The sequence below is a fragment of the Cucumis melo genome, chromosome 7, assembly GCF_025177605.1.
Source record: "Cucumis melo cultivar AY chromosome 7, USDA_Cmelo_AY_1.0, whole genome shotgun sequence".
Classification (NCBI taxonomy): Eukaryota; Viridiplantae; Streptophyta; class Magnoliopsida; order Cucurbitales; family Cucurbitaceae; genus Cucumis; species Cucumis melo.
The window spans coordinates 1,381,260-1,402,678 of NC_066863.1; the positions used below are offsets into that span (position 1 = coordinate 1,381,260).

Sequence of the window (21,419 nt, forward strand, 5' to 3'; positions counted from 1 at the left end):
AATATTAAATGTTACTACTGGCATTACAATAATAACTATTAAGTGCATTATGGTATGAGCAAATGGCCAGACATTTAATTACATTAAAATCTTAATTAGGAATGACCAATTAACGAGGTGACAAACACTGAAATTTCTATTTAATTAATTGATGCTTTCCATCTCGTTGGGTTCCAGAAAGTAAGTTGACTAATAGAACAAAAAACACATTAATTCTGCCACCACGACATAATAAGTATGGACACCTACGTGGAACTTTTACAACCATCCATTGCCCTATCATTATCCGATGATTAACCGGGGAACGCCGGTGGAACACACTAACCAACCGGTTAAACGCGGGTAGTGGCGCCGACGGGATGAGGGAGAAGAAGATGCCGTTTTTGTCAGGCCACGCCACGTGGCCGAGCTCGGAGATAAAACGGTGGCTTAAAATGGAGAGACCAAAGAGTGGAGGTTAGCGTAATATTTGGGATCAAGCTTCACCCACGCAGAAATGGCGAAGCTTATTCAGATGCCCTACGACGTTTCTGTTCGTCTTGCATTAGCTTCTCTTGAACGGAATTTGTTGCCGGACGCCGTCGTAAGAACGTTCACCCGCTTGTTACTCGCTTCTCGTCTTCGCTCCGGTTACAAACCTTCCTCTCAACTTCAACTCTCCGAACTCCTCCATTTCGTTCACTGTAACTTCTTATACCTCTCCCTCTTTCTCTTTAAGTTATTAATGGAGATTCAACTAGTTATCAAATGATATTATGTTGCCCATGGTGGTTGTTTTTTTTTACTATTTCTGCAGCTTTAGGGGAAATGCCCATAGCAATTAAGACTGATAAGCCAAAAGCTCAACACTACGAAGTACCGACCTCCTTCTTCAAGTTGGTTTTGGGGAAGAATCTCAAGTACAGGTAGTGAAATACTTGGAAATTCTTGTTGCAGCTATTAGAAGAATTTACTTTCTATTTCATGCCACAGATATTCGTATAAGATGGATATGAATTTCTGATTTAATTATATGTAATGTGTACATGTATTGTAGATGTAGTGGTGCATGTTTATTGTATCATTGTAGTTTGATTTGAAATATGATATTGTAGTTCTGTATATGAGCAGAGGATGAATATTACTGTGATTTGTGAAGTTTTTCCCTCTTAAAAGTGGGCATTTAGGAGGTGTTTGGAGAGAGCTAGAATTGATCTGGATGAATGGAGATCAGATAAGTGTTGAAATGCACGGGATGGAAAAAAAATGAAATCGAAAAAAGTGTAAACGAAGAAAAATAGAGTTTAATTGAAAACTGTTGAAACGAAATAAGTTTAATATTATAATTCGGGTTTAAAATGTTCAATCTTAACATAAATTTTGGATTACATTATAAATGTATTTTAAAATTATTAGGGTATCCAAACACCATAAAGAGCGAGACTGATTTTGCTTGATTGGGGACTCTTATGGGCCCTTTTGATTTCTTTAATTCTCTCATAAAACGTTTGCTTTTTCTATTGATAAAACCTAGTGTGTATTGTTAGATAGATAAAACCTAGGTGATAAAGAGCTTCAACTCTCTTAATTCTAACAGTTCATTATCCACTTGCATGATCTATTGCTGCAGTTGTTGCTATTTCAATGACAAATCAAGTACTTTAGAGGATGCTGAGGATGCAATGCTACAAATGTATTGTGAAAGGTCACAGTTGAAGGATGGTCACACTGTTCTTGATGTTGGATGTGGCTGGGGGTCGCTCTCATTGTACATTGCCCAAAAGTATAAGAATTGCACAGTAACAGGAATTTGCAATTCTATCACGCAGAAAGCTTACATCGAGGATCGGTGCCAGTAATTAGCTTTCTTCCATGTGCTTTGAATTTTGATTTTAGATTTGTTAATTACTCAACACGAAGTTGGGTTTGGTGTCTTTTAATTTCTTCTAATTGATGTGTGGTTTCAGGGATCTCCAACTGCATAATGTCAACATCATAGTTGCAGACATAAGCACATATGAAATGGAAGCTGAATATGACAGAATATTTTCTATTGAAATGTTTGAGGTAACTAATTTCCTGTAGTAGTTTCATTTTTCTTAGGCAAATTGCGACGTAGTATAAGTTCTATTGGTTCTTACTCGAGCAGCATATGAAGAACTACAAGGATCTTCTCAAGAAAATATCAGGTTGGATGAAACAGGATAGCCTCCTATTTGTTCATTACTTTTGCCACAAGGTGTTTGCCTATCACTTTGAGGTATGCTTGATTCAGCTTGCTAGGGTCCTAAATTACTGGCTTCTTGATTCAATGCTGCTCACGTTTTATGTAGTAGAGATCTTTATAAACAGGAAATATTATGTATTTCTGACCAGCCAAATTTATGCAGGATGTAAATGAAGATGATTGGATTACTAGATACTTCTTTGAAGGTGGTACAATGCCTTCCTCAAATCTACTTCTCTATTTCCAGGTGGATAAGCCTCCTTCCCCCAGAACTATTATCTCTTATTCATCTAGTTTTTTTAATTGTGCATATGGGTCGCACAAAATGAAAAGGGGGCATTTTGGCACAGTAGGTGGAGTTAATAAGTTTGGAGTTAATATATGTTGTAGGTGAATAAGTTTGTATTTGTGGTGTAGAGTTATAAGATGGAGTTTTTCGATATAAATATAAAAGGTAGAAAAGAGGAAAGATGAAGTTGCGGAATAAATGTGAAAGTAGAGATAAAGAGGAAAATGAAGTTCCTTAATAAAGGTAAAAAGTAGAAAAGGAGAGGAAGATGAAGTTACACGATAAATACGAACACTTGTTTATTATTGAAATTGAGTTGTTTACACGAACTTAATAATTTGGTGGGTGGTGGGTCAAACGTAGAGATGTCCAATTTCCCTAGGGGACCTAATTCTCCTAATTAGGCGGATGGCCTAGGGCAAAAAGTTCCCCATGAACTAAATGGGGAACGGGGATGGGGAATGCATTTCCCGACCCTACCCCTGTCTGATTACACTTTTATTTATTTAGTATAGTTATGAAAAGTTACGTTATTATTATATAAATAGTGCATTTAAATTTGTTTGATTGTTTATTGGCCAAGATAATGAGTGCGTTTAAATTCAAATTTTAAATTTAGACTATATATGTGTGAATAAATTGATTTATGTTTATTTATTTCTACTAAAAATTATGTTTATTTATTTCTACTAAAAAAAGGTTTGGTTTCTTTGATCAAAATTTGATTAATTAATCCTTCAATTCAAATTGTGAGGTAAAACTAACAATAGTAAGCAACTTGGTAATATATTTAATTATTTAATTAGAATTTTGTTACCTTAATGATTCAAATTAATTGGTTTTTGTAAAAAAAAAAAAAGACTAACAGAACAAATTTCCTGCCAGAGTTCGATTCCCACAAATTTTCCATGGGGAATCCCTACTCCGATCTTATGGAAATTTCATGTCAATGGAGAATGAAATGGGAAGCGGGGATGGGGAATGACATCACATCCCTGTCCCTAACCAAACAACTTTGTGTTTGCTTGACTTTTTAAGTATATGATTTAGAAAACAAGTCATTTTGAAAAAGAAAAAATTAAGTATTCAACTCACTTAAATAGTGTTTGAACACTTTTAATTTTATTTCAAACATTTTTTTATCAAAAAGAGTTTAAATAATCATGATTTAGAAAACATTTTTTCTCTGATAAATTCAATTAGAGATAAAGTCTCTTTTATAAGAATTTAATGTAGATCCCTCTTTTGATTGTGTTATACTTCAATGCTATTGCTAAGTGTTCGTGTATCACATGTCATACCGGATAATGGATGTCCAAAGTGTACAAATAGATCATTTATTCAAAAAACTATACTCGATTTTACTATTATTATTGAGAATTATTTCATCATTTCTTACATTTCATCAAAATATACCGACACTCTAACTTGGTACTATGACCAACTGAGAATTTTATACAATAAAACCCACAAGAAGCTTTAACCGGAGATGTATCGTTTTTGCTTGTTGCATGCAGGAGGAGGTTTCAATTGTAGACCATTGGCTTGTGAATGGCAAGCACTATTCTCAAACAAGGTAACACCGAACTATTTTAACAATTATCACGTATATACTATACACTAGTAGAATTTTATTATCGATGGAGTTTATCACTAATGGGTTTTACTGTGTTTGTAAATTTTTTTTATAACCGTTACTATACACTTAATCGAAATCTCTACAAATGCTATTCAATGGAATTACCCTTTTTAGAAATGTGATAAAAAGAATATTTAATATATCCTAATGCAGTGAAGAGTGGCTGAAAAGAATGGACAAGAACATAGCTTCAATAAAACCAATCATGGCAACTACTTATGGGAAGGATTCGGCTGTGAAGTGGACTGTTTATTGGAGAACATTCTTTATTGCAGTGTCTGAGTTATTTGGTTACAACAATGGTGAAGAATGGATGGTTAGCCATTTCCTTTTCAAGAAGAAATGAATCAAACAACAAAGCTCCTGTGGTTTAAGAGTTCATAGAACAAGGTGCGATTTTTATGAGCTTGAATGAGTGAGTTTCTTCCTTTGATCTATTGATTTGGTGAAGCCATATGATCCAACATGTCCTGTTTATTGCAATATTTGTACTGTTAGTCAGATTAATTGGCATCGCGATGTGTCCCTTAAAGACCATTTTGCAAAACTTTTTAGCCTGTCATGGATATTATTAGAGGAAATTAGAATGCCAATTCGGGTATAATTTAATTAGTTTTGACCTTTGAACTTTAAAAGTTGAATCTCACTCTACTTCCACACTAAAAAACTTATAGAGAAAAGAAAAAATGTCTAAGTGTTATGATAATACATACTACTTCCGTTGATTATTTGACATGTCATCAAATGATTTATTAATTCATTAAATATTTATTGCGTGCAACTCAAACAATTTTTAATAGTTGTTTAGGTGGTCAACAATAAATGAAGTTGGTATAGGAAATTTTTCATACTGCAATATTACTAGAAATTTTCTAAAAGGTATGTCAATTATAGACCATTTCTTGTAAATGGTAAGCACTAATATGGAGGTGATTTGGGGTTGAATCGTTTGCACTAAATTTCAATTCAACATAGGTGTTTGTGTAACACTATTGTATGTTTACTTCTTTTACTACTCTTTTTTTTTACTTGGTGCGGATATTAGAGTAAATTAAAAGGTCAATCAAGCATAATTTAATTAGTTTTAGACGTTTGAATTTTGAAAGCCAAATCTCACTTTGTTTTAAAAAAAAAATTAAAAAACTAATAACTTTAAACCCTAAACCTCAATTTGATGTTTTAAAATATCTAAATAAACCTACCAAAATTTAATGTTTTAAAATATTTAAACAATTGTTTAAATGCTATACTTTCTCTAAATTTATATTAATAAGGAAGAAAAAACCTTTAGTTTCCTTCTTTAAAAATAGATTTAAAAATAATAGTGGTGTTGTATGAAAAATTGTGGTGATGTATAAGGAAGAAATGAAGCGATTAGAATCTAAACTTCAATGACAAAAATGAATTATATGTTAAAAGTTAAACATGTCTTAATTCAAGATAATTAGTTGAGTACTAAAATCAAATATATCGATGAACGAGAGTTGGTAAGCTCATGTATTACGGTGAAGTAAGTATAAAAGACTTTATATATTTAATACGCTTAATTAACTTGACAGTTATAGATCCACAACTATCATGATAATCCTAAAAAATGATTAGTCTTTCTTTTTGTTTAAGTCAAGGGTGTGAATCAAATTTGAAGAGTTTCTCAAATATAAACAACGATTTTGTTTCTTTTCGAATATTATATTCATCGTACGCTTCAAACGTTGTATCAATACATAAATTGTAAGCATAAATAATGAAATAATTGAAAGTAATTTTAACTAAAAGGTACAAGAATACATTGGAGAATAATATGTTTATATTCTTGTTGAAAATAAAAAAGGAGAAAATTAATAATTAAAAAGTTGAAGCAAAATTCTAATAAAATTGTTAGTGCATTTTATAATTGGAATATATTCTATATAGATTTGATAAAATAATATATTGAGGTGCCAAATTTAAGGATTAAAAGTTTATATTCTATGTAACATACCAAACTGAACAAAATTTACTACATTAATTAATAGCGGTGGGAATAGATCATTTAAGAGTATAAGTAATTTTTTTCTTCAAAATAGAGATCATGGCTTTGAAACTTTGTTTTTTAATTCAACATCGTGGACACAACAAATTCAGTGTAGACTCAGGCGTTCAGATATATCTAAACTTTATACTACTTGAATGTTATATATATAAATGTTAAGTGGTTAGTCTAATGGTAAAATTGTCATCCAACTCCGTTACATGTGCGTCCTAAAATTCACTTTCAAAATATAATATCTATTAATATATATTTCACGATCTCGAGGTTAAAAGTTTCTTTAATCATTAGAGAAAAAGAAGGCTTCTTATTTCTTTTCTGCTAAATGTAAAAGGTCGAAAAAAGATGTCAGCTTCGAGTTAAAACCATCCATGAAAATTTGAAATCAATCCCTAGGAAAAGGACAAGAACAGTCTCCAAAGGATAGATATTTGAGAAACCAATGCAAAATTGATACTCTAAAAAGACATTGCTATCTTTTTCTAACCATAAAAAATACATTTTATGTTCCTTATTTATTTATTTTATACTTATGTCTAATTCTTCCATTTTAGATGAATTTATATACTTTTAGTTTATAATAATTTAGTCTATTTAGTTATTATATTTTAAAATTTATACATCTATGTAGAAATTAATAATAAATCAATAAACTAAGTAGAAACATATTTATGTAAAATTATTATCAACATTGAAAAATACAAACGAAATTATTACAAACTTAAAATAGAAAAAAAATATTATAAACCCAAATTAGAGAATAAATTATTAATTTCGTAGGGAAAATTTATAGTAAGTTAATAAATGTGAAAAAACAATAATTTAGTAAAATTTGAAAACAAAATTGTTACAAAATTAAAGAATTAAAAGTCCAAAAGATTAAATCATTATATTATAGACCCAAAATTGAGAGTAAATTGTTTCTTTTTCTTTTATTTTTAAAAAAAGGAAATTGCATTTTCTTTTTTCTTTTTTTAAATATAAAATAAAGCGGTCATTTTTGTTCCGGACGCTCGTTAGTATATAAATAGCTCTTTCATCTTCTTCGAGCTTAGTGTTTGGATTTTCCGCTTCAATTTTCCGATTCTTTCACCGATGGATCAATTCAAAGGTCAACCTCGGCTCCCGAAATTTGCCGTTCCCAAACGATACGATATCTACATCAAACCGGACCTTTGCCTTTGCAAATTCTCTGGTTCTGTTGCAATCGATATCGATATCCTTTCCGATACTCGATTTTTAGTTCTCAGTGCCGCCGACCTTCTTGTTCATGATGCTTCTGTCTCCTTCGCCAATCAGAAATCCTCCAAGGTATTGTATTTCTCTTTCTTTGATCACTTGAGACTCCGTTTTTGGTGCGTTTGGAGGATTTTAAGTGAGGGAACTGACGTGGATTCTTCGATGCATGTTTTCGATTCTGCTCTTCATTTGTTTCTATAAGATTATTGTCCATTTTCTGCTCTTGTGATGGAATTGGATTTTTACGGTGTTAAATTTCGGAGTGAATGATCGAGTCTGAACTTTCTGCTGTGTTTTAGTTTTTGAAATTTCAAGGTGACTGACGATGGTTCTTGTTTCCTTTGAGTATTTCGAAATTAGTATCTGGAATGTTGCCTTCGCTGGTTATTGGGTCATATAAAACCTTTCCAACTGTCTTGACGACTAAAAGTTATGTGAACAGAAGTTCAACATGTTTTCTGATGACAAGTGATTAGCTTTCGTGTGTTTTCTATGAAACTTTGTAATTTTGTTTATGCATTTTCGATTTTATCTGAAATTGTTTGGAAATAGTTTTGACGAACAATTGCTGGCGCAGGTTATCCAGCCATCAAGCATTCAAGCGTGTGAAGTGAGCCAGATTTTAGTTTTGGAGTTTGCAGAGACGCTACCATTTGGGTTAGGAACATTGCGGATGGACTTCGAAGGAATCTTGAATGATAATATGAAAGGATTCTATAGAAGGTAATTTGGTTGCATGTGAGAGTTAAGAATTATGGATGGAAATAAAAAAGAAAAAGATCGTTGAGATGAAAATGTTGCCTGTATTGAATATATTGATTGCTTGATGCACAGTGAAATATGTTAATGGAAAAGGTGTTAGTGTTACTGGTTCCTTTAATAAGTTTTAACTCATCCAGACTTATACAGCCTTATTAATTTTAAGTATGTGAAGGTTCAAGAAATGACACAATTTCTAGTTCCTAAGATGTTGTTGAAAATTTCTCATTGAAGTCCTCAGGAGGTTTGATATATAGTGATCATAAAACTAGCCCAAGCTGTAGGAAAACAAAAGGGATAGTACTTCTCTTCTTTTACAATAATTTATCAAGTTTTCATAGGATGAAGAAGGTGTTAGAATTCCTAATATTCAAAATAAGAAACTGGTTAAGATTTTATTGTAATTTGAAGTTTTTTCCTTATGCGGTACTTCAAAATGGAGCGCTAGTTTTCTTTGTGTTGAACCACACTCCTCCCAGCCTGTGTGGAATAATTGTCATTAATTTCATTTCTGTTGCCTCAATTTCTTAACAATAGAACAGTGATTATTGTGATTCTTTTTTAACTTGAATGATATGGATTTTTCTGTTCATTCCCCAGCACTTATGAGCACAATGGTGAGAAGAAAAACATGGCTGTTACGCAATTTGAACCAGTTGATGCTAGGCGTTGCTTCCCTTGCTGGGATGAACCTGCTTTTAAGGTGTTAGCATCTCACTTCCCATCCCCTTCCCTGTCTCCGTCTAAAAAATTTAAATCACCTTTTATTTCATCCACTAAGTAACCCTAGAAAGGACTACTCTGGCAGCATTCTGAATTGACATAGACGTAGCACTGCCAAAAATATGATATTTAGTCTATGTTTTTGTTTCTTCGAAGAATTATTTATTTATTGGCTATCAAGTTGGATAGAAGATTCAAAATAGAGGAATCATTTTGTGAAGCTTGATATTGTTAGGAGTGAAAAGTGTGTGGTCAACGAAATAGATTTCACATTGATAAAAGCACAATTTTAATTGCATTTTCTAACAATATTTGAGTTGTATAAAATTTCATCCATCAAAGGAGTTGGTCCTTTTATAACTTCTAACATGATAAATAATAATAATATGTATGTTAAACTTTCAGCTTATTTCTACCCAATTAACCTGCTAAGACATTGCTTTAATACGTTCATTATTGATGAACAGGCTACATTCAAGATCACGTTAGATGTACCATCTGAACTAGTAGCACTTTCCAACATGCCAATTGTTGAAGAAAAAGTGAACGGCGATTTGAAGACGGTTTCATATCAAGAATCACCAATCATGTCCACATATTTGGTGGCCATAGTTGTTGGTTTATTTGATTATGTGGAAGATCATACAACTGATGGTAAAATCACAAATCAGAATTTCTTATGCATACTAAGGACGCTGTTAGTAATAGAATGAATTTACATCTAGCAGGGGTCAAAGTTCGTGTTTACTGTCAGGTTGGAAAGGCAAATCAAGGAAAATTTGCATTAGATGTTGCTGTTAAAACCCTTGACCTATACAAGGAGTATGTTAATTCACACGGTATTATTTCATCCTGTTAAGACACTTTCTTTATCTACATAAACAATTGTGCAATTTCTGCAGATATTTTGCTGTGCCATACTCTCTGCCAAAACTTGACATGATTGCAATTCCTGACTTTGCTGCTGGGGCCATGGAAAACTATGGTTTAGTTACCTATCGTGAGACTGCTTTACTTTATGATGATCAGCACTCAGCAGCTGCTAACAAACAGAGGGTGATATGCATATCCAGACCTTTTCAAAAGCATAATTTACGTTCATAATTTGAATTAGAGTGTTGCAGACTCTAATTCCCTTATATATTTTTTTTCATTTTTTTTTTCTATTTTCTCATTGCTAAGGTGGCAACTGTCGTGGCTCATGAACTTGCACACCAATGGTTTGGCAACCTTGTAACTATGGAATGGTGGACACATTTGTGGCTGAATGAGGGATTTGCAACATGGGTATTCCACTTTCATTTAACTTTTCTTGATTTGTAACCTGAAGATGAAGAAGTGCTTGTTGATATTCAATTTATCTCATTTGTGTAGGTGAGTTATTTAGCAACTGATTCCTTATTTCCAGAGTGGAAAGTATGGAATCAATTTCTGGAAGAATCAAACCATGGTCTTACTTTGGATGCTCTGGCTGAATCACATCCAATTGAGGTACATTGTTACTGAAAGCCAGTAGGCATGACCTTTTCCTTTTCCATGATCACTTCAACTTTTTTTTTTTTTTTGGTATGCTGGCTGTCTTAATTAATGACCGTTGTAATTGGTTGTTTCTTGTTCAATTTAAAGAAGCATATTTTTCTTTCAGGTTGAGATAAATCATGCCAGTGAGGTTGATGAAATATTTGATGCAATTAGCTACCGGAAAGGTGCATCTATTATTCGAATGCTACAAAGCTATCTCGGTCCGGAGTGTTTTCAGGTTGTTTAGTGCTTGTATTTCTTGTCTAAGGAATTGAATCATTTTGTGCCTATTAATCCAACCCATTGGACTTAGCTGTTTGACTTGATCAGAAATCACTGGCTTCGTACATAAAAAGGCACAGATGCTCAAATACAAAGACTGAAGACTTATGGGCTGCTCTAGAGGAGGGATCTGGTGAACCCGTGAACAAATTAATGAGTTCCTGGACCAAGCAACAAGGATATCCAGTTGTCACGGTCAAAGTGAAAGATGAGAAATTGGTGTTTGAGCAGGTCTCTTTTTGTTGCTTTCTTTCATTTGATCAAATTAATTTATGAATTGATTGTTCTTAGTTTTAACATTCAAAGTTTTCATTTCATTTCGTAATCAACTCTTGAGGGTTTTTCATTGACTTTGCAATGACAGTCAAGATTTTTGTCAAGTGGTTCCTCTGGAGAGGGGCAATGGATTGTTCCTATAACATTGTGCTGTGGCTCCTATGATGTGCGCAAAAATTTTCTGCTGCAAACAGAGACAGAATCTGTAGACATCAAGCAGTCCCTTGGTTGCTCCCTCAGCAAATGCTGTGGTGGAAATGATAAATATTGTGATTGGATAAAGCTTAATGTAGACCAGACTGGTTTTTACCGGGTGAAATATGATGAAGATCTTGCGGCTAAGCTTAGAAATGCAATAGAGAAAAACCATTTGACTACAACGGACAGATTTGGTAACTAACTTTTTTAGGTTCTGCATTTTGATGGTAGTAACAAGGAGTAGCTAATGTTATTCTTGCAACAGGTATTTTGGATGATGCATTTGCCCTTTCTATGGCTTGCCAGCAATCAGTTACCTCTTTGCTTACCTTGATGGGTGCTTATAGAGAAGAACTTGACTATACTGTGTTATCAAATTTGATCAGTGTAACGTTTTCACCTAGACTTCTTTTTCCCACTTGCCGCTTTTATAGTCATGCTTAGGGAGCTTATTCTTGGCAATTCTTTTATAGATAAGCTACAAACTTGAAAGAATTGCAGCCGATGCAGTTCCTGAGTTGCTGGACAACCTAAGACAATTTTTCACCAACATTTTCCAATTTGCTGCAGAGTAAGATATTTCGTTTGTGTTCTTTTCATTCTTCGTAATCATCTATGCAGGATTTTTTGGCCAGGACTTAAATGATATTTTTGCATAACCCAAGTAGGTTGTCATTAGTTATGATAGATATTATTTTATAGTTGAGTACTTGTATGAGATGCGGACATTATTTTTTGGCATTTAGAATATAGCATAGCACTGTGGAAGCTTTAGCTTGATCTATTAAATGATGTGCTTTCTTGCCAACCCAAAAAACTGTGGGTGCTGCTGCAAATCTAAGTGACCCCAATGCTTAGCTTGGAGTTTCTGGATTCATCTTAATTTGTGATTTCCCCCCCTAAATCTTTTGAATTGGCCAAGTTATTGTCAGTTGATTTGAACCATTAAATCTAGCAGACCAGACAGGAGACATTGTGGCTTAATTTCCCAAATTATTAGCCTCTACAACTTTATTGTGGTGATATTAAGTTGTACTGTGGTGATATTAAAATTAATGGGTTCAACGTAAACCATTGGGCCATTCGTGTTGTGGTCAAAAGGGTAAGGATTACTACTAAGATCTTTTGAAGTCATGATTTAGAAATATTGCAGCCATATCCTTAAAATATTAAAAATCTTTTGGGCGTTTCATTGCCTGCTGTGTACAAATGCAAACTACATAAAAGTGATGTTCAACGTAAATTCTCTTGCACTATTTGTAGTTGCTTTATTTACACGTTCAAATTAATTTGCAGGAAACTTGGTTGGGACCCCAAACCAGGCGAAAGCCATCTTGATGCTATGTTGAGGGGAGAAATTTTGACTGCTCTTGCTCTGTTTGGTCATGAACAAACAATCCAAGAAGGGAATAGGCGATGCCTTGCATTCTTAGATGACAGAAGTACGCCACTACTCCCGCCTGATATTAGAAAGGTATGCTCCAGAACATAATGCAGCGCAAGCAACTAAGCAACCATTTTATATTTATAACTGGATTATCTTTTTTCCTTATCATAATGTTTCAGGCGGCGTATGTGGCCGTAATGCAGACAGTCAATGCTTCAAACAGATCTGGTTACGAATCACTTTTAAGAATTTATAGAGAGTCTGATCTTAGCCAGGAGAAAACACGCATTCTGAGTAAATCACATATATATTTTTTTAAATCAACGTATCAGTGTCCTTTTGTTTAGTATTCATATGATTATTTCTGTTTCTTCTTAGGTTCTTTGGCATCATGTCCAGATCCGAACATCATTCTTGAAGTTCTCAACTTTTTGTTATCGTCTGAGGTACTCTAGTACTCTAGTAGTTTCTTAATACTCTCGAACTATTTGCATCTGAGACTCAAAATACTAATTTTGCTTGCACTTGTTTAGGTTCGTAGTCAAGATGCTATTTTTGGACTCGGTGTTAATTGGAAGGCACGTGAAACAGCTTGGACTTGGCTGAAGGTGATACTCAATCCCCTTCTACCAAGATTCAAAAAATATTACTATTTGATAGCACTTCGATCAGAAGTTTCTTCATACAATGGAATCACACAATACACACACGTATATTCAACACATACATATATGTAATGACGATATATGTATGCATGTGTTTATATACATACACACGTACAACTTAATGAAACAATACGATGGCATATAGAAAAACCGAAGCTCAAAGAAGCCTCTCTATGGAAAGGGGACCAGAAAGAGTAATAACGAAAAGGAAATCTAGTCTGTATTTAACATAGTCTCTATTTGATTAACACCATAGTTCCTAGGGTTGTACGTTTAACCATATCTCATCATAATGAAACAATGTCAATGCAGGCGAAGTGGGAAGAAATCTCGAAAATATTCGACTCTGGGTTTCTTATCGGACGCTTTGTCAGTGCCACTGTCTCTCCGGTTTGTCCACCTCTCTTCTTTCTCTATCACACCACTTCATTAATAATTAGTTTCTCCTCAAGTTCTCCCCTATAACCAACCTCTTTATCTTTTATTTTCGCCTTCCCATTTCAGTTTGCTTCATATGAAAAAGCTAAGGAAGTTGAGGAGTTCTTCGCAAGCCGTGTTAAGCCATCAATGGCCCGAACATTGAAGCAGAGCATCGAGCGTGTTCACATCAATTTGAGATGGGTTCAGAGCGTCCAGAAAGAGCGTGATCTTCCCAATGCTATAAACGAGCTAGCGTGGAGGCGATATTAGGTTTTCTATATATGCAGCATCTTTGGGAGATAAGGCTACCGGTAATGTAACCATTTATTCTGTTATATTTATGAATGTTCCAACCAAATTCCCCACCCCCATAATAAAGTAGGAACAATCATCGTCCCTTTTCTTTCGTCTTTGTTTGCTTTGCCCCTAGAAAATAGACTTCAATTTGGTCGCACTATTAAAATAATTGAAGATAAGGCCATGATGTTTATTTGAGGTTAATTGTTCGCTCTACTTCTAGTCCTTTCTTTCTCATCACATACCGAAGTTTCATTGGGTGCTGGTTGAGTTAACACAGGAGATGGGCGTTGCCAGACTGCATTCAAAATACTTCCATTTATTTCTTTGTTACCATTAACCTAATATAACCAAGAGTTAAACAGATTAATGGAATTTTGCTTTGCACGAGTTTCTCATGATTGAACGCTAACTATAGTTGTGTGCGCACGCGTCGTGGGCGCTTAACTACCTCTAGGTTATGTTTATGTGTATTTTCTTTAATAGGAAGAAAACAATGAATCTAACTAAAAGATCATTTGAGAAATGGACATGAAAAACTCTTAATCTTTGTAACATGCATGGTCACGCTTATTACTTATTCCTTTTGAAAGAACATTTTGACATTAAAAGGATTTATTCCATTTATTATTAATTATTTTCTACCATTATTCTGCAATTTCCAATTGGCTCGTGATAAAACATAAAATGAATTTACTATTTAATATGAACCAAAGATTCTATACGGGTACGCCTCCTAGAATCTTCAGTCTTTTGTAAGCAGAAGATATTTTTGACCTCTTTGCTAGCAAGTGATAAGATTCTAACATCTATATGGAATCTTCTAGAACTCAAACAGATAGAGCTAACTTTAATGTTCTTTGTCTTCAAATCGTAATTTTGGCAAAGACAATAATAATAATATGACTAAGAGAATATAATTTGATAAGACAATAATAATAATAATAATAATAATAATAATAATAATAATAATAATAATAATAATAATAATAATAATAATAATAATATGACTAAAAGGGTTTAATCGACACTAGTCATTAACCTAAAAATTGATTTTTTTTAATTTAAATTCAATTTTTTTAAAAAAAATTCGATGCATAAATGTTAAAGGTTGTAAGTGTAAGGTCGAGTAGATTGTTTTATAAAATTAAATGAATCGGGTATAAATCGGTCAAAACACCCACAAATATCATAATAATAATAATAATGAAATTTGTTTTCAGATTTATCAAATATTACAAAATTCAAATGAGAAAACGATAAAGAAAAAAAAAAAAAAAAAAAAAAAAGAAGATGGGTTGTCCTTGTGCTCCTATAGACAGCACAAGTGTAAAGCATAAAGTTAAAAGGAAAATATCCTCTACCCATGCTTAAGATATTTTCTTGTTTAGCTGACATAATACTTACATCCAAAAAAGACAATATCGAAAGTCCAGTTGCAATTAGAACACAAAGTGGTTAAAGAAATGAAGATGTAAAAAAAAAAAGTGGGCGTTGGTCTTAACCTCAAATCGACCAGCCCTTCGAAAATATAACATAAAAAAAAGAGCATACAAAATTTCACAACTAAAATATATAATATATATATATATATATGTTTGTTTGTTTTACACATAACCACCTCATCATCACACATGATCACAATAATAGTTTTTGTAGTAATGGCTATGTTCATTCAGTTCCCTTTGATAATTAGCCATTGATAAAAGAGAGAGGAAAAAAAAAAAGGAAGAAGTAACTTTGACCAAAGAGAACTGCCACAAGAGAAGGCAAAGTTTTCCAACATTGCCAACCTGGGCAGCTAAGGACAAAGTAATAACATGATGACTCTGCTCTAAGTTACATTTTTATATAATAATAATAATAATAATAATAATATAATGCACAAAACCCTACTTACCTTTCACCAAGTGGCTTTGATTACTTAGCTGGTTGTTGGTCTCTCTCATGATTAAGGAAACTCCTCCTCAGGCATTGTTGTTTGCTTTATATAATCCATTTTGTTGTATTGTAAAACTGTAACTGAATGGGCAGCATTACATGGTAAAACGAAGACGACTTCGACTTCAGGGATGCAATACCCTAATAATCCTAATTAGATTAGGGGGCAAATGAGAAAAGAAAGATATGCACATCAATCAGCTCGCCTTTTCGTTTTACCATTGTGTTTATGGCAACATGGGGTCTCCTGATACAGCTACCATCTGCATTTCGGCCTCGTTTCCTATTAGTTCAGTTGTGTAGTCTGCCCCGGTGCCATCTGCAGGAAGACATCAGCTTATTGAATCGACACATATATAAAATAGAGGTATACAGTTTCGACTGAGAAAGATAAAAAGTGTATAAATAATATGAAGGATAAGATATATTACTTAATACGTCTATTGGAGGCTGTTTCATTGATAATCTCTGAGCATCTGCAATGTTCGAGTTGAAAGAAGTTTAGTGAACTAATTCCATAGTTTAAATTATCGCTTGGTCATTTAAATAAATTGGAATAATACTGATCCAAGTAAAAGAATTACCATGAAGCCCTCCTTTGACAGCATCGAAGTTCTTGTATGTATATCCAACAAAGCTGAGATCTTTTGGAGTCAATAGCATCTGCAACAAAGTAATACTAATTAAAACTTATATACTATACAAGCATTGCATACATTGAAAAAGTAATGTACCAAGATTATTGCTATACTTGTGTATGATGATAATGAATTGGTTTGACGAGGGTTTTTTTTTTTGGGAAATATCCCCTATGGCCTATTTGCAGAATTACTTGTCACCAAAAGAAGAAAATGCAAATGTTACAAACCTTCCTTGACGGTCCTGAGCCACGTTTTCCTGGAATAGGTGGATCCAACTGAAATCATTTTCAAAAAGTTAATTATTAGAATGATGTTAGTTTACATACATACATCAGAACATGCTGCAATTCAGAGTTCAAGGATAATCATGTATTATACGTCTAAATTTGTTTGAAATTATACACATAGCAAAAAAAAAAAAAAAAAAAAAAAAAGAGCTTAAGATATTCAGTACTGCAAAGGGCAGGATCAGGATAAGAACACGTTTGTTAGTACGGTTCCTAACTTGAAAGAGGAAAGTAAGGTGGTTGTGGATTTGAGTATAAGACTAGACATTAGTGAATATTACAAATGTCAAAAAAAAGTCCAAAAAAATTACACGTGTCATGCAGGTGTGTTAAGTGTAGATGTAGAATATAGGTATCTAGAAAATACTTCATCAAATTTCATAAAGTTCTGAGTATCGAGCTCTCCATTGACCTCGGGCTTAAATGCCGCCTCCATTTCATAAAGCCTATCCCAGACGACATCTTTGAACCATGGATGGGCCTGAAACAAACAGTGTATTCCTATAAGTTGCTAAGATTAAAAGAAATATTACCTGTAAATGCTTGATTGTTCTAACAAGTGGATACTTACTTTGATTTGGTATGCTCCTCCAGTACCAAGTCTATGCTCAACATCGCACAGCAACCTACAAATGAGATCCTTTGCTTCAATTGTCAACTTAGCATCTTCTGGAAACTTCAAGTGATTTTTCCAATGAACAATCTGTCAGTAATTGCTCGATTAGTATACTATTTGTGTTCCACTAAATTACTATTGGATAGAATTTCCATCCATTTCCAGAAATGCTATAAACGTACGGGAAAAGGAGGTTAAATAACAATCGTTTTCATCCAAAAGAAAATCATTAGATATTGAAGTTTTGGACTAGTGGGATTAAAGCTTCATAATATCAAGGTAAGGCCCATTTTACCTTTCTGCAGGTGGTGATTGGATCATCGGAGTAAAATGGAGGGTAGCCTACGAGCATTTCATACATAATTGCACCAAGCGACCACCTGAAGGAAATTCGGTTAGACAGAATTACGAAGACATGCATAAAAATATGATTTACTTATTGATAATAAAGTTCAATGAAACCATCTCGTTCAAAAGTGAAGAACCAAACTAGTTAGTTAATCAATACTTCTCTTCCCCTTCTAACTCTATGTAGATAAGGTTCAAACTGTAAATGATTTCAATGTGTTTACAATCACTTGTCAACTAAATTTACTTTTTTTGTTTCTTTCCATAAAGTATATTTTCATTGTTGGAATGATTGAGCATTGTTGTTTTCCTATCATGATCAGCAGAAAATGTGCGTTATTGTTTGGAGAGGAAACGAAATGCAGGCATAAAATACGGACAGTAATAACATCAACCACAGATGTGAGAGTTATTAATTGAAATTTTAGTTTAGGATGATGCTACACTCCACAAATAATATTCAGATACAGTATCCATCAACAATCGTGGAAATGGAAGAACAGTTTTCCATGAGTGGAACTTGATAATTCACAATAAAAATATGCCAAAACTAACCAGTCACACTCCATCCCATATCCTTTTTTAAGCAATACTTCTGGAGCAATATAATCTGGTGTTCCAACTGTTGAAAATGCCTGTCCAAATGAAGGAAGGAAAAGATATGAATGATAACAGAGGCCAACTTTTTAACGACTATTTAATTGGCACAGTATAAACCAAGTTACTGCATCATTCGAGTCTGTGGCATCTCCAGTTACACATAAAGGTTATCAGAGATTAAGATAATATAAATAAACATGAGGCCGAAAATTTCAAGCAGCATGATGTCATATGGGGGCATCATTTCGATATTGATGAAAGTCAAACGTAACAACACCAATTACCCTCTACGACAGTTTCTTACTAGATGTTCCAAAAATACAATTGTATAACTATATCAATGATTTATATTCTAACCAGTATATCGGTAATTTCCTCTTCTTAGACAACTCTATCTAAGACTAACATATTGTACTTATCTTTTTGAAGTTATCGTTAGAATAACGCAGTTTAGGGTGCTGTTCAGAAATAGAAGACATGATGGCAATTACCATACCAATTTCCTCCGGTTCATTTGCCAATGGTGTAACTGTTCACTGGGACTCTTCCAACTGCTCCTATTATCATCAATATCCATTGGTTCTGCCAAATTTTCATCATCCATGGCTTTATTTTCATGTAGTGCTGATAGGGTTAAAGAATCCAGTGGCTTACAGAGACCAAAATCAGAAAGTTTCATGTGACCATTTTTGTCCAGAAGAAGATTGTCAGGTTTTATATCCCTGTGATAAAGAGTGAATTGAAATTGTTAGAACAACTCAAGTTCCACTAAGAAAATAAAAATAAAAATAACAATAAATTTATAAATATAAATGGTCACACAAATTTCGCCAAGCTAGCTCAACAGGAACATGAAATCAAAGCAAAATTAGAACCTGTGAATATAGTTGTGTCTATGGATGGATTCTATTGCTAGAACACTTTGTGCAATGTAAAATTTAGCTACATTTTCGGTCAATGTGTCTTCTCTCATAAGAAGAGTCATCATATCTCCACCTGGAAGATATTCCATGATCAAATACAAGTATTCAGCATCCTGAAATGAGTAATAAAGCTTCACTATGCAGTGGCTGGCAACTTCAGCTAGTAAATTCCTTTCTGCTCTAACATGTTCCACCTATAAAGCAACAAGAGATACTATTATAAAGCATAGCATTGAAGGTAAAAAAAACCAAACTTATAAAGGACACATATAGACATTTTTTTTTCTTTTTTTTTTTTTCTTTTTGTTTGATAGAAAGTACATAGACATTTTTCAGAGACTAAAGCAGACATCTCTGAGCATAAACACCAATACTTATATCTAAATGCATCAAGCAGATCAACATTTATTCCATACCGGAGAATGGTGATAGCTTGAACGTAGTTGAACATTACATACAAATGAAAAAAAAATGACGAATGCTATCTCGGTAAATGTAATCACATTTTACCTGCCCCCTCATCAGCATTTCAGATTTTTTCAACTTCTTCATTGCATATATATCGCCAGATTTCTTCTCACGACATAATCGAACCTGATGTTGAACCAAAGAAAACATAGAATCAGATAAAAATCAACGGAAAACTGGCTGTAGAAAATATAATATTATGTAGAGCTGCACGGTAAACTAACCTCACCAAAAGCCCCCCTGCCAATGATGGTTAAAAGCTCAAAATCATCAACACAAATCTTGTGCCTTTTGAGTCGCATAAACTCAGTTTCTTTCCGTTCTAAATCTTTGATAAGATTGATTTGTTCTTCCTTGGGCACATCCGATGAGGCTAACTTTCTTTCCAACATCCATCGCCTTCCATGAAAAAAATAATAATAATAAAGTAAGTAAGTAAGTCCAGAAGTCCAACTGTATATCTAAATTGAAAGAGTCCTGGCAAGAAGAAAAAAGTGAAAACAAATGAATCTAGAAGCACAATTCAAATGCTGAAGATCAAAGGCCGAGAAAAAGCCACATCCCCTGCGCTCATTGCACTCTTTCCATAAAGAGATTCAAAGCACCTAAAGAATTTTCTCTTTGGCTTAGTTTATTCGAACATTATAATAATCTTTCCTAATGGAAAGATTTAACGAAAAGGAAAACAAATACGAGCTAGGCAAGCAAGATAATTCAGACAATTAACATCTGCATAGTTTCTCTTTCTTTATTATCCCACATTACTAGTAGGAAGGCAAATTCAAATGAACCAGATACGGATGCTACGATCACTTAATCCGAATTTATAATTCCCAAGAAACGCAATAATTAATATATCAAAATTGCGAAGATACCACACACAGCAAGTGAAGTGCGAGAGAATACAGTGAGATTTCAATCTCATACCGACGTTGCTACAGTAAAACGAAGCGCCTAATTAATAAGCTCGTACGCAGAAACGAATCCAACAGCTCAGTTGAACCAAGTATCAGTTTCCTACATTTCCTCGGAATCAAAGAAACGCATGCTAAGGAAATTGAAGTACCTCTCCTTCCGCTCCTGAATGTTCTTCATCTGAGCTCTATAATGATTCTCTATAAACTTCTTAGCCGCCGCCACTTTCTCCATCGTCAGGCTGGAACCTTGCACCTCTTCCTCTGCCTTCTCTTCCTCCTCCCGATCCTCCATTTAAGATCCGTCGAGAAAAAATAAAACTCGACAAAAAAAAACACTCTATGCAACTGCCGACGAGAAAACCGACCAAATCAACGGCGGCGGCACCGACGAAGGTGCTGAATCGGAAGCTGTAATCTATAACAACAGGTAGAAGAAGTGGAAGAGAAACCTCAGTGAAAGCATAAAACCCATTTCTGAAAAGTTCTCTCCGGCTTAGCCCTCTTTTTTTCTCTTATCTGCTGCTTCGAGCGTGGATACACATTGAATCCCACTCGGACTTTCTCTCTTAAGCCGCTTGGCTATTAAATATTCAGCTCATCCACGTGGCGAGGTGCCATTGGGGGGACGTAGTTTAGTAGTATCATGTGGCGTTGTAGGGAATTGCAGCTCTTTTCAGGGGGGGGATAGTGAGATGGGACGAGAGAAGTTCACGCGCTTGTATAGCGCGGGTGGGGGAAAGTGGAAAGC

The 21,419-nt window shown here is 34.0% G+C and overlaps 3 protein-coding genes across 8 annotated transcripts; 2 read left to right on the forward strand and 1 right to left on the reverse strand.

Moving 5' to 3' along the window:
- Positions 1-190: 190 nt before the first annotated feature.
- LOC103493684 ((S)-coclaurine N-methyltransferase) lies at positions 191-4,746 on the forward strand. The gene is made up of 8 exons (XM_051087845.1): positions 191-683; positions 797-905; positions 1,610-1,834; positions 1,947-2,046; positions 2,129-2,239; positions 2,370-2,453; positions 4,013-4,071; positions 4,288-4,746. The coding sequence occupies exons 1-8, from the start codon at positions 497-499 to the stop codon at positions 4,478-4,480; spliced, it is 1,068 nt and encodes a 355-aa protein (XP_050943802.1). The 5' UTR covers positions 191-496; the 3' UTR covers positions 4,481-4,746.
- A 2,449-nt stretch (positions 4,747-7,195) lies between these two features.
- Positions 7,196-14,134, forward strand: LOC103493679 (aminopeptidase M1). The gene is made up of 19 exons (XM_017045804.2): positions 7,196-7,474; positions 7,980-8,125; positions 8,762-8,864; positions 9,352-9,538; positions 9,613-9,706; positions 9,787-9,940; positions 10,067-10,171; positions 10,259-10,375; positions 10,530-10,643; positions 10,736-10,918; positions 11,052-11,355; positions 11,427-11,548; positions 11,635-11,732; positions 12,458-12,635; positions 12,728-12,842; positions 12,927-12,994; positions 13,082-13,156; positions 13,526-13,603; positions 13,718-14,134. Exons 1-19 carry the CDS (start codon positions 7,259-7,261, stop codon positions 13,901-13,903), a joined length of 2,643 nt encoding a protein of 880 aa, XP_016901293.2. The 5' UTR covers positions 7,196-7,258; the 3' UTR covers positions 13,904-14,134.
- Positions 14,135-15,481: 1,347 nt separating this feature from the next.
- LOC103493678 (uncharacterized) lies at positions 15,482-21,235 on the reverse strand. 6 transcript variants are annotated; one of them, XM_051087850.1, is made up of 14 exons: positions 20,821-21,234; positions 19,979-20,153; positions 19,797-19,880; positions 19,239-19,480; positions 18,860-19,085; positions 18,319-18,398; positions 17,711-17,795; positions 17,371-17,502; positions 17,212-17,280; positions 16,740-16,787; positions 16,456-16,534; positions 16,303-16,347; positions 16,091-16,190; positions 15,482-16,012 (listed from the first exon to the last, which is right to left on the reverse strand). In XM_051087850.1, exons 1-13 carry the CDS (start codon positions 20,961-20,963, stop codon positions 16,099-16,101), a joined length of 1,500 nt encoding a protein of 499 aa, XP_050943807.1. In that variant the 5' UTR covers positions 20,964-21,234; the 3' UTR covers positions 15,482-16,012; positions 16,091-16,098. The 6 variants fall into 6 exon arrangements, with proteins under 6 accessions (XP_050943807.1, XP_008452751.2, XP_008452752.2 ...); XM_008454529.3 differs by having other exon boundaries at positions 17,167-17,280; positions 20,821-21,233; XM_008454530.3 differs by having other exon boundaries at positions 15,482-16,190; positions 20,821-21,233.
- Positions 21,236-21,419: the final 184 nt, after the last annotated feature.

Excerpts from the sequence above, each read along its gene's own strand:
- LOC103493684 (XM_051087845.1), top strand. The coding sequence starts at position 497 with ATGGCGAAGCTTATTCAGATGCCCTACGACGTTTCTGTTCGTCTTGCA. Across the intron at positions 684-796 it reads ACTCCTCCATTTCGTTCACT|CTTTAGGGGAAATGCCCATA; the intron begins GTAACTTCTTAT and ends CTATTTCTGCAG. Across the intron at positions 4,072-4,287 it reads AAGCACTATTCTCAAACAAG|TGAAGAGTGGCTGAAAAGAA; the intron begins GTAACACCGAAC and ends ATCCTAATGCAG.
- LOC103493679 (XM_017045804.2), top strand. The coding sequence starts at position 7,259 with ATGGATCAATTCAAAGGTCAACCTCGGCTCCCGAAATTTGCCGTTCCC. Across the intron at positions 7,475-7,979 it reads CCAATCAGAAATCCTCCAAG|GTTATCCAGCCATCAAGCAT; the intron begins GTATTGTATTTC and ends TTGCTGGCGCAG. Across the intron at positions 11,356-11,426 it reads GACTACAACGGACAGATTTG|GTATTTTGGATGATGCATTT; the intron begins GTAACTAACTTT and ends TTCTTGCAACAG.
- LOC103493678 (XM_051087848.1), bottom strand. The coding sequence starts at position 20,963 with ATGGAGGATCGGGAGGAGGAAGAGAAGGCAGAGGAAGAGGTGCAAGGT. Across the intron at positions 19,481-19,796 it reads AAATGCTGATGAGGGGGCAG|GTGGAACATGTTAGAGCAGA; the intron begins GTAAAATGTGAT and ends GTTGCTTTATAG. Across the intron at positions 17,796-18,318 it reads TATGGGATGGAGTGTGACTG|GTGGTCGCTTGGTGCAATTA; the intron begins GTTAGTTTTGGC and ends AATTTCCTTCAG.